Source organism: Barbus barbus (genome assembly GCF_936440315.1).
Source record: "Barbus barbus genome assembly, chromosome: 23".
NCBI lineage: Eukaryota > Metazoa > Chordata > Actinopteri > Cypriniformes > Cyprinidae > Barbus > Barbus barbus.
In genome coordinates, this window is record NC_136751.1 from 21461405 (window position 1) to 21475450 (window position 14046).

The 14046-nt window shown below is 37.2% G+C and overlaps 2 protein-coding genes across 4 annotated transcripts; one reads left to right on the top strand and one right to left on the bottom strand.

Moving 5' to 3' along the window:
- Window positions 1–342: 342 nt before the first annotated feature.
- LOC306842873 (uncharacterized protein) lies at window positions 343–5304 on the bottom strand. Of its 2 annotated transcripts, none has more exons than XM_079374024.1 (7): window positions 4676–5187; window positions 4327–4440; window positions 4112–4228; window positions 2987–3178; window positions 2646–2802; window positions 1987–2175; window positions 343–1574 (listed from the first exon to the last, which is right to left on the bottom strand). In XM_079374024.1, exons 1-7 carry the CDS (start codon window positions 4854–4856, stop codon window positions 1373–1375), a joined length of 1152 nt encoding a protein of 383 aa, XP_079230150.1. In that variant the 5' UTR covers window positions 4857–5187; the 3' UTR covers window positions 343–1372. The 2 variants fall into 2 exon arrangements, with proteins under 2 accessions (XP_079230150.1, XP_079230149.1); XM_079374023.1 differs by having other exon boundaries at window positions 393–1574; window positions 4327–4443; window positions 4676–5304.
- A 2110-nt stretch (window positions 5305–7414) lies between these two features.
- akip1 (A kinase (PRKA) interacting protein 1) lies at window positions 7415–9176 on the top strand. 2 transcript variants are annotated; one of them, XM_079374031.1, is made up of 5 exons: window positions 7415–7560; window positions 7756–7940; window positions 8026–8106; window positions 8184–8312; window positions 8742–9175. In XM_079374031.1, exons 2-5 carry the CDS (start codon window positions 7785–7787, stop codon window positions 8883–8885), a joined length of 510 nt encoding a protein of 169 aa, XP_079230157.1. In that variant the 5' UTR covers window positions 7415–7560; window positions 7756–7784; the 3' UTR covers window positions 8886–9175. The 2 variants fall into 2 exon arrangements, with proteins under 2 accessions (XP_079230157.1, XP_079230156.1); XM_079374030.1 differs by having other exon boundaries at window positions 7449–7574; window positions 8742–9176.
- The last annotated feature ends 4870 nt before the right edge of the window (window positions 9177–14046 follow it).

Genomic DNA, 14046 nt, shown 5'->3' on the forward strand with positions numbered 1-14046 from the left:
TAAAATGAATTAAACTCTCAAATGCATTTAGATAGATCCTTATGTATGCATTTAGAAAATAAAACTATTTTGTGAAGTATCATTAAAATTTTAAATAAATAAAATTAAATTAATTGCAATTTATCCCTGTGATAGGAAAGCTAAATTTTTAGCAATCGTCATTCTAGTGTCACATGATTCTTCAGAAATCATTAATTTGCTATTTTGGTGCTCAATAAACATTTATTCTAATTATTGATTTAAAAACATTTGCTGCTTAATCATTTTGCGGAATCAATTTTCAGAATTCTATGATTTTAAAGTACAAAACAACAGTGTTTATTTGAAATAGAAATCTTTTGTAACTTTAGAAATGTCTTTATTGTCACTTTTGATCAATTCAATGCATCCTTGCTGAATAAACATATATTTATTTAAAACAAAATCTTACTGACCGCAAACTTTTGAATGTATTTAATGTATACAGACCATAGACTGTAACAGACACACACCCACACACAAATAATAAATAAACGTATAAACAATTACAAAATATCAGAAGTAAGATGTGAATAAAATAAGCAAAATAAGTTGTGAAAGTTAAACTGACATTAAAACTGACCTTTTCTTGCTACGAGATCACTTTAATTGTTCACTGTCCTTTTTCTTGTCTCTTTTTTGACAGATCTTAAATATATCAATCCTTGTTCAGTTGTGTTCATGTAAATTAAGTCAAATTATTTGAATTTCTGAGTTGGTTCATTGAATGTATGGTGTCCACCACCCAATGAAAATGAAAGAGTTTTTTTTTTTTTAACCACATCTGTTCTGGTTTCGAAAAACCCATATAGCAAATTTTACACAAATCGACAAGGGCATCCAGACTCAATTGAGGTCACAAGAAAAACAGATTGACTCAACAATTTATTACAAATCAATCAGTGCGATAAAGTGCAAATTTTACAGTTAGGTTACAAATGGCTAATTCTAACTAAGAGTATATATTGGTGTTTTACAACACATTATGGATGCAATTTAATGAAAATGAGTGGTAGTTGACCACCACTAGGAAATTTCTTAACTGTGCAAAACAAAAAGATTCTGGTTTCAATTGTATGTTCATACAATACAATATCATCAAAACTTCTATTTACAAGTAGGTTAAATTATGGATCTTTAGTGTTATCAAAGATCTGACAAGAATAACCAGGTCCACCTCAGAATGGAATATATTTACAATATAGCAAATATTAAAAGACATCATCATCATGAAAAATATCAAAGTGCTTCTGGTTATACCAACCAGTTAAACCTGCCCACACATCTGTGCAATGTCGTCTGTACTGTCTTGGCCACATTCAGTGCTGCTGATGAGAAAAATGCCTAGTCAAGTCTATGGGTGGGTGACAGTAAGAGCATGTGGGGTCTTGTTTTTGGGAGGTGTAGAAATCTGTACATAAACTGGGGTGGTAGACGAGGTGGAGGGGTTTGGCTCAGTTTGAACCCTTTGGAAAACAAGGGCCGGGTATATTTGGCTGTTGGCGTGGTATGTAGGGTATGTGCTATGGGGGCTTCTCAGCAGACTCTCCTGACTCCTGTGCGGAAAGAGGAGGAGAATTCTGTGATGCACAAAATCACAAAAACTGAATCACATCTTAGTATGTAATATGGCTTTATACGTCCTCCCTCGCATTACATAATATTAAAAAATGTGGTGTGGTTGTAGAGAGTGGGCTCAGGTTGTGGGTTTCAATACACGTAAGGGGTGTATTGTGCCACATATAGGCAGAAGAGAGACTATTCCTGTTGTAAGTTCCTGCTGTATTCAATTTTTACATTTTAAAATATAATTTATCCCTGTGATGGCAAAGTGAAATTTTCAGCAGCCATTACTCTAGTCTTTATTGTCATGTGACCCTTCAGAAATTATTCTGATAAGTTGATTTGGTGCTCAGGGGGCATTTCTTTCATTTCTTTAAAACAGAAATGTTTTACGATTTTCCTTACCTCTCATACCCTCTGTTCTCATAGGCTCTGACGACCTCTGAATAAACAGGACTGCCAGGAGGCAGCGGTAGGTCGAGACGCTGGGACAAGCTGAAAAGTTTAGGTGGAGGGAACGCCTCCCAGTCTATATGCTCTCTCTCCAACCAGGACGGGCTCCTCCGAGACCTAGAGCTCCGTGTTTCTCTTCTCCTGAAGGTGAAGACAGTACCGCCACATTTAGTATAATGATTGTTTAATACTTTTATAGTGCATATTGTCTCTACAAAATGGTGTTTAACTTTAAACATAATCATTATAACTTTAGAACACTGCATATCTGTTAAATTTTGACAATTTTGTACACTAAAAAAAAAATCAAACAAGTGTAACCTGTAAAAAAAATTCTTCTTATGATTTAGATTTTTTGGCTACACTTTATTTTAGGTTTGTTACAGTGTAATTATACACAAAAGTACTGAGCAATATTTATTAACTACATCATGCAATTTACTATATGGTTAGGTTTTAGGATTAGGGCTGGGTTTAGGGTTACTTGCATGTATTTATGCATAATTAATTGTTATTATAATAGTAAGTACATAACGTGTATAACAAGGACACCTTAAAATAAAGTCTTACTGATTTTTTTTATGGTTATTTTAAGGATTAAAGTGACTAACCTACTTCTCCCCATCCGATGCTTTTCCTTCTTTTTACTCATGCGCTCTTGACAACAGCAGACGATGAAGCAGACAGTCATGACAAGAATGACCACCCCGCTCACAACAGACACCAGTAAAGCAATGCGAAGTCCCTGGTCATTTGGCCGAGGGATACCTGAAAAAAATAGGGTTGGTTTCACCAGATATGATGGCCAGTTAATTATATATTCATAAAATCATGTGTTTGCATACATCCAGTGGAAATGGACAAAGTTAGCTATGGAAACAATAATCAGGGTTTTTTTTTTAATATTAGGATAACTAGGATGATTTCTTTGAATAAACAATGTTTGCCATACTCTCACAGACTGGCAGGTAGCTGCTCCATCGAGGGACACCTGCATATAGGATGCATGTGATTTTCTCATGGCCAACTAGCTGGTAGCCCTCCTTACACCAGAACACAAGCATGGAGCCTACAGACACCCCTGTTCCGTGCTCCACATAGTATGATCCTCGTCGTGGGGGAAGCACAGAAATACACGCAAGTCCTGGAGGAACACATTGACACACGTAAGTGTAGATAAAAACAATCAGGCTTTGAATATTTTATGATGTGTTAAACTGTGATTAAATAGTACATTGACTCATGACACATGGCTGAATTTATTCAGTAAGATTTTAAATCTAATGAATGCATTATCATGAAACCCTCTGAGGACATGACTGCCACTGTATCATTCCAGTTCCAACATTCTTTGCATATGTTATAGATTTTTTACTGCATTATGCATCTTGCTGTCACCACTGCAGATATCTGTTTCCTTTGCAGTGAGACATCTCACACATCTTTGTATCCGGTTGTGAACCACAACGAATTTTCATTTATGTGTACATGTCTGTCTTTATTTGCATAATGCTCTGAGAGTATATGTTGCTTTGTATCTGTGCCAGCATATCAGTGACTGTCTTCCCTATCCAGCCTCTTGCCCATCCAGGATCACTATCAAATCCTCCCAGTTCCTCTCCGCTTTTGGAATAGCAACTGATTAAATAAAGATAAGGCCCTTTATCAAATATTGATTAATTCCACACAGTTATCCTATTATCAAGTACCTGTGAAGTGCACTTAGGCCATCAGCTGACATGTCAGACTTTTTTGCACACAAGTGAGGAGAAATTGTATATATGAAGTGCTAAAAGTGTCTGTCTGTCATCTCTCTATCTCTCTATATTAGATGTCTCTATCTATCTATCTATCTATCTATCTATCTATCTATCTATCTATCTATCTATCTATCTATCTATCTATCTATCTATCTATCTATCTATCTATCTATCTATCTATCTATCTATCTATCTATCTATCTATCTATCTGTCTGTCTGTCTGTCTGTCTGTCTGTCTGTCTGTCCGTCTGTCTGTCTGTCTGTCCGTCCGTCCGTCCGTCCTTGTGTCTGCTGCAGTGTCTTCAGTTGTTTGCACCTGTGTTGTTGCTGCTGGGTGGATCTGTAGAGTCATTCTGAAGTTTTGGAGTGGTTGATTGTGCTTCAGTTGTTTCATCAGAAGGGGTCATGAGCAGAATGGAACTCACTGAGGCTGCTTGAATGTGGAGAAACCATGTTTTTTTATTTGATTTTCATACATATTTATAATCCATAAAATGTACATAAAGATATAGATAAAACCTCACATCTTACCTGTATCACGGTTGCTGGAAAAATCTGTAGGTTCAATCGGATGTTCTGGATTGATTGGTTGCTCGCCAGTTGTTGAATCAAAAGTTGGCATGAGCAGATTGGGGCTCACGGAGGCTGCTTGAATATGAGGAAATCATAGAATCAGTACACACAAAACAAGTTCTATCTATCTATCTATCTATCTATCTATCTATCTATCTATCTATCTATCTATCTATCTATCTATCTATCTATCTATCTGTCTGTCTGTCTGTCTGTCTGTCTGTCTGTCTGTCTGTCTGTCTGTCTGTCTGTCTGTCTGTCTATCTATCTATCTATCTATCTATCTATCTATCTCAGTTGTTCTCACCTGTGTTGTTGCTGGGTGGATCTGTAGATTCAGTCGAATGCTCTGGATTGATTGGTTGTTCATCAGTGGTTGGATCAGAGGTGGTCATGAGCAGATTGGGGCTCACTGAGGCTGCGTGAGTGTGGGGAAACCACACCATCAGTCCACACACAACCCACATCAAGGACCACGCTGATGTCATGATCAAAGGCCCCCAGGGGCCACAGGACAAGGATCAAAACAGCAGAAATGTCCTGAGGTGATCACAATACTGTGCATAGCAAACTAAACATTGCTGATTATAATCCATTCATAGTGCCACAAGAAGTAATCATGCAAATAGCTCCTTTTCCTTGAGGTGTCTGTAAATATCCAAGCTCATCCAAGCTTAGTGCATCCAAGCTTATGCCCATAGCGCCTGAAATGGCAGATTCTTCTCTGTTTCTCCTGCTGTATTAAGCGTAGGCTTCCCTGTGTATGTACACAGCATCTGCTCTGCCTGTCCGCTCACTGCTGCTGCTATCCTACAGCATACAGTGAGGCAGTCAAGGCTCTTACATAACATGAAGTGCACGTGTGGATGTAATTTTGTGCAAATCCCTGATCTCATCTCTCCAGTAACTCGTGCATGCTCTCTCTCTCTCTCTCTCGGGACAGTCGAGGGTGAATCAGGGCATGTGGCTGTGTGCATGTGAGTCTCTGTCCCATATCTGCAGAGAGAGGGAAAACAGAGCCACAATCTGCAGGCACACGGCATATTATATATTTATATAGTCAATTCAACATGTTGACTTATAGTGCGTCACGATTTCTTGTGCACCCCAAAGCATAATAAACGTGTGTATCAACGGAGTGTGTTGCAGCAGATGGTGTTTATAGGTGGCACGTGGACCTAAGACCAGTACGGTTGAATGAATTCTGTTCACTTGGATGAGCACAGTGGGATTCAATCTCAATGCAGAGAGCCTGTTAGACTGCGTGGGAAGTGTAAGAAGGATGCTATTGGGAGGTTTCCTGCATAGCACTGAAACCTTGGTAACAGTGTCAAGATTTATATATATCAGTATTTACTCTAACAAGTCCAGATATGATGCATTCAGTGCTGGCACTTCCTCTTTTGTTTTGTTTGCCCATCTTTGGTCTGTCTTCCTGTAGAATGCCTTATGAATGTTTGATAAATCAAGGAGCAGTCACAGGATGGCTGTGTTCCCAGAGACACAACCAAATAACAACAGCTTTTCTCAGCTGCATTCAGTGAGTTTACATTTGACATTTTTTGAGTATTGGAACTGATTTGTTGTTGAAGCAGTATGCTGTGTTTTCTCACATGTCAGATGTCCTGATGGCACACTAGTCAATCAATGACTGGCCATAGATGTCAAAATAATTACTAAGCATCTGCCGTAGTAATCCTCTCAAGTTTTAAGATGTTTCCATGCATTAAAATGTTTGGTGAAAAAGGATTTGAATCTTGTGAAGATGCTCTCAACCTTACAAATTAATTTAATATGCACCTGCTCCATGCGCGAAACATATAAATCTTTTTATATCTATAAATCTGAGTTGTTTTGTTTTACTTTTTTAGCATAGGTCAGTCATTTGCGATGAGATGTGCTGTGCACTGAATGGAAAGCATCTATTTATGAATATTAGCAGGGCAAGGTAATAGTGGTGATATTAACACAATTAGCATAGATCCTATCATATATCCATTCATCCACAACTCATCTTCATATATTGCATTGTCTGTACTCTGTATACAGTGCTATATACGGAGGTGGATTGTAAAATATTAGATTTGCTGGGTCTATGCTAACTTGAGATCTTTAAAAATGTTTTCTGTGACCTGTGTGAATCAAATCAAATGATCAACATTTTTTCAACATCTCTGTTTCCGCTGATAAACGTAAGGCATCTTTACACAGTCAAGTTAAGGCTGCTCTGTACATGCTCAGAATTCTGTCTAGACTTAGGCTAATAATGCATATTTGTATAAATGCATTAATACCACCTCTGAGCAGATTTTAGCATAAAGACATCTAAATGCCACTTCAGATGCACTTCTGTGACTTCTTTGCCGTGTAAATTTGGTAGTAGACATACAGTACACTCTAAAATGGTGCTATATAGCACTAAAAGTGGTTATATAGTGCACTATATAGCACCTCTACAGAACCTGTTACTCTCCTGTATGGTTCTTCAGCGGTTCTTTGGGGTGATTAAGGTGCTATATAGCACCACTGCTGTACAAAGAACCCGGTAAGCCCCTTTAAAGTTTCTTGACGAACCAAAGAACCACTGTTGGTGCTGTTTAGCCCCATTTTTGTTGAAGAAATACAATGCAATGTGGCACCTCTTATGGTTCTACACCATTTGACAAAGGTGCTGTATAGCATCTTTAAAGATATGGTGCTACATAGCACCAAAAGTGGTTCCCCTATGATTACGAGCCAAGAACCACTTTTAGTGCTATATAGCACCTTTTTTTTCTAGAGTGTAGGCCTATATGTGTCATACATGACTGAAACAAAATATGTATTTTAAACGGAGATTATTCAATATAAAAATACTTTTGAAGAATATTGTACTGAACAACTTGACAGCTTGAGTGGTGGCAATATATTTTACTAATATTTATATTATTTAAAACGAATGTAGATTTGTAGATTTAAAAAGAAGATAAAAATGTTATGATACTGGTGTTCTTGCTCGTGTCGCATTTTAGCCACGGACAAAAGACTTCATTTCCCAGCAACCTGTGGGAAAGGAGGAAATACTCTTCAACTTTCACTTTAGCTTCACACGCCCATCGCTAACATATAGCAGCAACAGTTTGGATTTATTGATTTGAATGCGTTTATAGAGATCAAAGAGCAAACAACGAACATTTTGGGCGTCATTGGATCGTAAGTTTTGCATTGTGAGTTTTAAGATGCAGACAAAATATCAAAGTGTTATGTGATTGCTATACGCTTAAAATTTTGGAGAAAACAAAACAAGTTAAAACATCTGCTTTCTGCTTCTAAATTGTAGCATAGTTTTCATGAATGCAATCACGTGCAATAGTTGTGGATATGATATGGAATTTCGTTCATATTCAGTTTCAGTGCAGTCCAGGACGCTTGTGTACATGGCCAGTGAATCCTGGTTGGAGTCTTCCCTGCGCCGTTCATCTAAACTTGGGCAGGAGGTGTTGGAAAAAGCAAAAAGACGGTCTGTAAGCTGCTCAAGACCAAGACCAAGACCAAGACCACCCGTGCTCGATCACAATGAACGGAATTCCGAGGTGTGTAGACTCAATTGGTTTGATCGCTAAATGAGTGATGCCCATGACACAAATGCTTTTAATTTTTCTTCCCCCTGTGTTACAGAGAGACATTTTACATTCAAACTTGGACCATGCTTTTGCAAAAATAGCGGAGTACATGTCAGAAACTACCAGACAATGCAAGGTGAAAATGCTTTATTCATTTAATTTAACTATATTGAGATTTGAATTAGAAAAAAACAGCCTGTACGTCTTTAACAGAAGTTTTATGAGACTGTGCACCTGGCTCAGCCCAATGAGCAAGAGCACATCTGTCGCTACCATTCCCAGCAGATGTTGAGGACTGCAGACCAAAAACAGAATGCAAGTCCAGCTATCAAACGAGACATTGTAAGTAGTGACCTTGACAAATATATATCATACTTTTTTGCCATTGTAGGGATTTTTACATGTGAAATAGATAACCCTGGGTCATTTTAAACCCAGGGTTTATCTTGCTTCACGTTTCACACTGCTCATAATTTACCCGGGGTTAACAATTAATCCTGGGTATTCGTTGACATTTCACACTGTATATTCCTAAACCTGTGTTAATGTTCTTACTTGCATATTTGCAGTATAAGTGTCATTGATTGGACGAATGCAGAATGCCACCTGTTTACATGAAGCCTGAAACTTAAACCATAAAAATTTGTACATTTTTTGTTGTTAAAAAGTTGATTTTGAGCATATAGGAACCATATTTACCCAGGCCATAGGTACTACATGTATTCAGCAAATCAACTCTTTAAAGTGGTTCATCTACATATTTGTTTGAAGGGCTCATCAGAACCAGAGGATTTCTTTATTGAAGTGTCTCCAGGCACCTATTCCATCACAGCAGCAATGCAGGACACAAAGGCACAGACGAAAACTGTCCGCATCAATGCAGGAGAAAGCATGAGCCTTACATTCAACCTCTGAACCGCACCTGTGTATTATATGGGTCAAATTCAGTGCCTTAATTGAGGACTTCAGGACTTGCACTAAAATTACAACTAAAACTAAATGCACTGACTTTGAATCTTCTTGATATCTTGTTTTTGTTAAGTGTTATTAATACTCAGGAATATTTATTATTTTTTTAATAACAATCATGAATATATATTGAGCCACAGAAGCCATAATGAGATTCTGCTGCAATACAGAATATACATTTTATTTTACTTTGTTTATTCTTTAAAGTTTTAATAAAGTTTTGCATGATTTTACATGATATAGTCTTTTGTATTTAATTAGTACACCAACCATAGGATGTTTGATTTACAAACAAACATTATCTATGAAAAAAAAACAAATCTGCAAAAGCTCACTGACAATACTCATAACACTCTGAACTTTGGCTGTGGAACTATCAGTTTAGTTGGCTTTGAGCTGATTGCTACAGCTGGTGGTGATGGTGATAACTGTTGTTCAGTTGATCCAAATATTTCCCTCATATTAACTCCTCGTTTTGGTGAGTTGGGAACCAGCTTAAATAAAGAGCTGTGATTGGTCGTCATAGAGTTATCTGTAAAGCTCCCAGAATTCCCAGTGTCTTTAGGCCAAGAATGGCTGACATTTGGAGACCTGACTGCTCTCCCTGAAATACCAAGAACACTCAGTGAGTCAGTACAAATTAAATATATTTTGTATTTTCTGGCACTTGTATTAAAGGGTTACTCCACCCCAAAATGCAAATTTTGTCATTAATCATTTACCCCCATGTCGTTCCAAACCTGTAAAAGCTTCGTTCGTCTCCGGAACACAATTTAAGATATTAACAAATAAATAACACTGTCAAGGCCCAGAAAAGAATGAAAGACATCTTCAAAATAGTCCATCTGCCATCAGTGGTTCAAACTAAATGTTATGAAGCGACGAGAATACTTTTTCTATGCAAAGAAAATTCTCCAAATTGGCGCTACGGTGACTCAGAGGAGACAAATTGTTAAATAAAGTCGTAATTTTTATTTTCTTTACATAAAAAAAGTATTCTCGTCACTTCATAACATTCAGATTGAACCGCAGACAGACTAATTTGACGATGTCTTTCATTCTTTTCTGGGCCTTGACAGTGTTATTTACTTGGCAGTCAATGGGACAGTCACAAGCCTCCCGGTTTTCATCCAAAATATCTTAAAATGTGCTCCGAAGACGAACAAAGCTTTTACGGACGACATGGGGGTAAGTGATTAATAACAAAATTTGCATTTTGGGGTGGAGTAACCTTCTAAGACCAAATGGTTCTAAACAACATTTAGTTTGCTTGCAAACTTTTGTACTATGTAGCTATTGTTCAAAAGTTTGTGGTCAGTATGATTATAATTATTATGGATGATAATGATTTTTAATGATTATGCAAAAATACAGTAAAAACAGTAATATGATGAAATCATTCTAATATGTTGTTTTGGTGCTCAAAAACTATTCTTATCAATGTTGAAAACAGCTGCGTTGCTTAATATTTTGATACTTTTTTTCAGGACTTTGATGAATAGAAAGTTAAAAAGAACAGCATTTATCTGAAATCTTTTGTAACATTATAAATGTCTTTGCTGTAAATCTTAATAAATCGAATGCATCCTTTCCAAATAAAATAATTAATTACTTTAAAAAAATACTGACCCCAAACATTTTAACAGTAGTGTATATGCTAAAAAACTAAGTCAATACATGAAGTGTTTTTATTATTGTATTGAATTTGTCCATTTACATGGCTATATCGTACATATTTTGTCATTACCTGGTTGCTTGTGCTGTGGTTCTGCAGAACCCCTTTTCCAGTATCTCCAGGCTGGTCTGGTCTCAGGATGAGTGTATGGCTTTCTCATGCAGGAAATCTCTGTGTTTATTGAACGGCTCACCAGTTCTGACCTTGACGGCCTGTGTTTTCCAGCTGCAGTATCCTCCTCATTCTCAGAGTCAGAGGTTGATGAGGAGGAAGATGAAAACACTTGTGTCTGTTGAGAGCTCTGTAGTTCTTTCAGTTGGAGATCAACTTTCCTCTCCAGCTCATCTCTCCTTTGTTTATTCAGTAGTGGAGATGACATGAACATTGGCCAGCATCTCCTCACTAAACAGTGGCATGGTGGAATGGAGGACAGACTGTGCTGGTTGCACCGGTGACATGGAAATTCAAAACAATTCATGGTGCCACAGTGGGAAACCCTGCAGCCACATGGCCGGGATGAATAATGCTGGAGGTCTTTGATAATTTGCTCATAATGAGAGGCTGGAATCCATACTGCGAGGTGTTTGGGGACATGAATTGTCATCCCGTTCCAGAAGAGAACCTGGAGACCCAAAAGACCTTCATCACCTGTTATGAGACAACAGTTCTGAGCCATTTTCCTAGGTTTATAGAGTTATGCATATCACTAATATGATGCTCACAAGTATTGGTTCAAAATTTGTATATAAATCGTACTTTTAAGCAGATCTCTTTGCTCCATACCGGAAATTACCCTTCCAGGACCATATCGTCTCATGTCTGGCTCCCATGGTGCTAGAACGGTGTCTCCTGGTATGATACTGTGCCTGTGTGCACTGGCTAGACTAACCATATCAGGCTGACAAGTTTGCTGAACTGTATTTAATGTTTCCATAAAAGTATTTCCTTCACGTCCAAACTTATCAAACTCCACCGAATAAAGATTGCCTCTGGCCTAGAGACAGACAAGAAATGTTTAATAAATTGTGATTATACATCTGAATTTGAACAAAAATTTCAATTTGAATTGAAATGCTGTCAATATTTAAAGATATGCTATACCTAAGAGTAATATTTTTTTTTTATTTGAAATAAATGAATACTTTTTTTTCCAGAAAGGATACATTAAATGGATCAAATGTGACAGTAAAGACATTTATAATGTTACATGGTTCATAATGTTACATGTATCACAGTTTCCTCAAAAATAACAATAATAAATGTTTTTTGAATCTCAAATCAGCATATTAGAATATTTCTGAATGATCATGTGTCAAAGGAATGACTGACTGTTGACAATTCAGCTTTGCCATCACAGGAATAAATTACATTTATTATATTTTAAAATAGAAAAGTTATTTTAAATGAAATAATATTTCACAGCATTACTGTTTTACTGTGTTTTTGTTTTGTGTTGTGACTGGTAGTGTTTATGATGATGTTCTGTATGTTTTCAGTACCTGATGTATGATTGTCCCCATGTAGTAAAACCCATCTATCTCTCTCCTGGCTAACACACGGCAACCAGGAAAAAGCTCAGCACCTCGCATTACCCTTGCAGATACACATGATACTGTACTAAAAGGATTCATAGGGGAACACCTGTAAAATAATCACATTGTGGGATATATATTCCACACTGTAATCATATATTGCGTTTTTTTTCTGTCTTTCACTCTTTAAAATGACAAAAAAAACTTACCAGCATGGCACAGAACAGACACAGCTTGTGCAGTTGTAGTACTGGACCTGATTGAAGTCCACAGAACGCCATGGGTCCTCTGAATGTGATTTCTTTTGAATCAGGTCATCCGTTGAATGCAACAAACTGAGCTGTTTGACATTTTAAATAATTAAATGGCAAAAAAAAATCTGAATGGACAGTATAAGTAGTGGACACCATACAAACATTGATTCAACATCTTACCTGGTCCACATTGCCAGCTGAGTTGAGCGGCATGGTATAACAGCTTCCTCTAGTGATGGAAGTGATGCACTGCAAGAAGTCTGATATGTCAGTGTTCATGGGAGTCTTGTCAGATATGTAAAATGTATTCACAGGGCGCATCACCAGGGTTGATACTGAAGCTAGACATTGTGGTGGGTTGTCTGGGAGACCGCTGGTCACCAAGTGGACAGACTGACAGGCAGGGTCAGAGAATGCTAAGGCCAGTGCTGAGTGGAGGTCTCTGCCAGGACTTGTCTGTAATGTGTGGATCCAGCTCAAGGCTTCATAGACTACATCAGGAGAGCAGGCCATCATGTGAGAAGACCATGGTGTTGACTAGTAAAATATGAATAGATTTAAAAAAGAAATTAATATAATTGTTATTAAATAGCATAAGTCTAGCCCTGCGATGGACTGGCAATCCATCCAGAGATTCCAACCGGAATAAGCAGTTTGAAAAATGGATGGATGGTTGGAAAACACTGGCTTTTTAAAGTATCCCTATTGAATTTGATATGACTTTTGAATATATTAAACAATAAATAAAAAATCATTTCTATTGTATTTAAAACTTTTTTTAATAAACCAAACATATAGCATAATCAGTATTGAAGACAATAATACTGGACAAATTATCTTTTTTTTCTTCAGCGTGATTCATTGTAAATTTACCTTGTATGAAAAGCTGATAATGTTGAAGAGTGAATCTCTGAGTGAAGCTTTAGTAATCAAGGTTTGAATAATAAGATTCTTCACTAGACCCAGAAAGCCATTCATTCCCACAGAGGAGTCCAAAACGAAGGTGACATTTCTACCTTGACCCATGAACAAGGGAAGGACACTTTGGCTGTGAGACACCTGAGGACTTGACGACATTGTAAAGTCTGACAGAGTAACCTGCAACACAATTGATTTTTCTCAGTTATAGTTGACTTAAAGACCAATCTGACTAGCTTCTGATAACACAAATAGCTTATTTCATCTTTTTTGGATAGTAAGCAAATGTAAGAATGAGAAAATACACACACAAAAAAGTATCCATACCTTTTTTGATTCCTAGAACACACTTGCAAACTGTAGCAAGTTCTGTACCTAGCAATGATCCACTGAACAATGATTTCTGTCTCTACTGTGTACTGAAGTTGCCATAGTGAGCCACTCACCAGCCTTAAACTATTCGTATGTCATTACATCCATCTAGTGGTGGCAGAGAGCGTCTGATGTGCACTTGGGGATAACAAAAAAAGGGATAATTTACACAACGGGACAGGTCACAAATAACTGAAGATTTGTCATAATTTACTCACCCTCAAATTACTTTGTTCTGCTGAACACAAAAGAAGATAATTATTTTGAAGAATGTGGATAACCTAACAATTTCTGGCCCCAATTGACTTCCACATTTGTTTTTCATACTATGGAAGTCAATGGGGACCAACAACTGT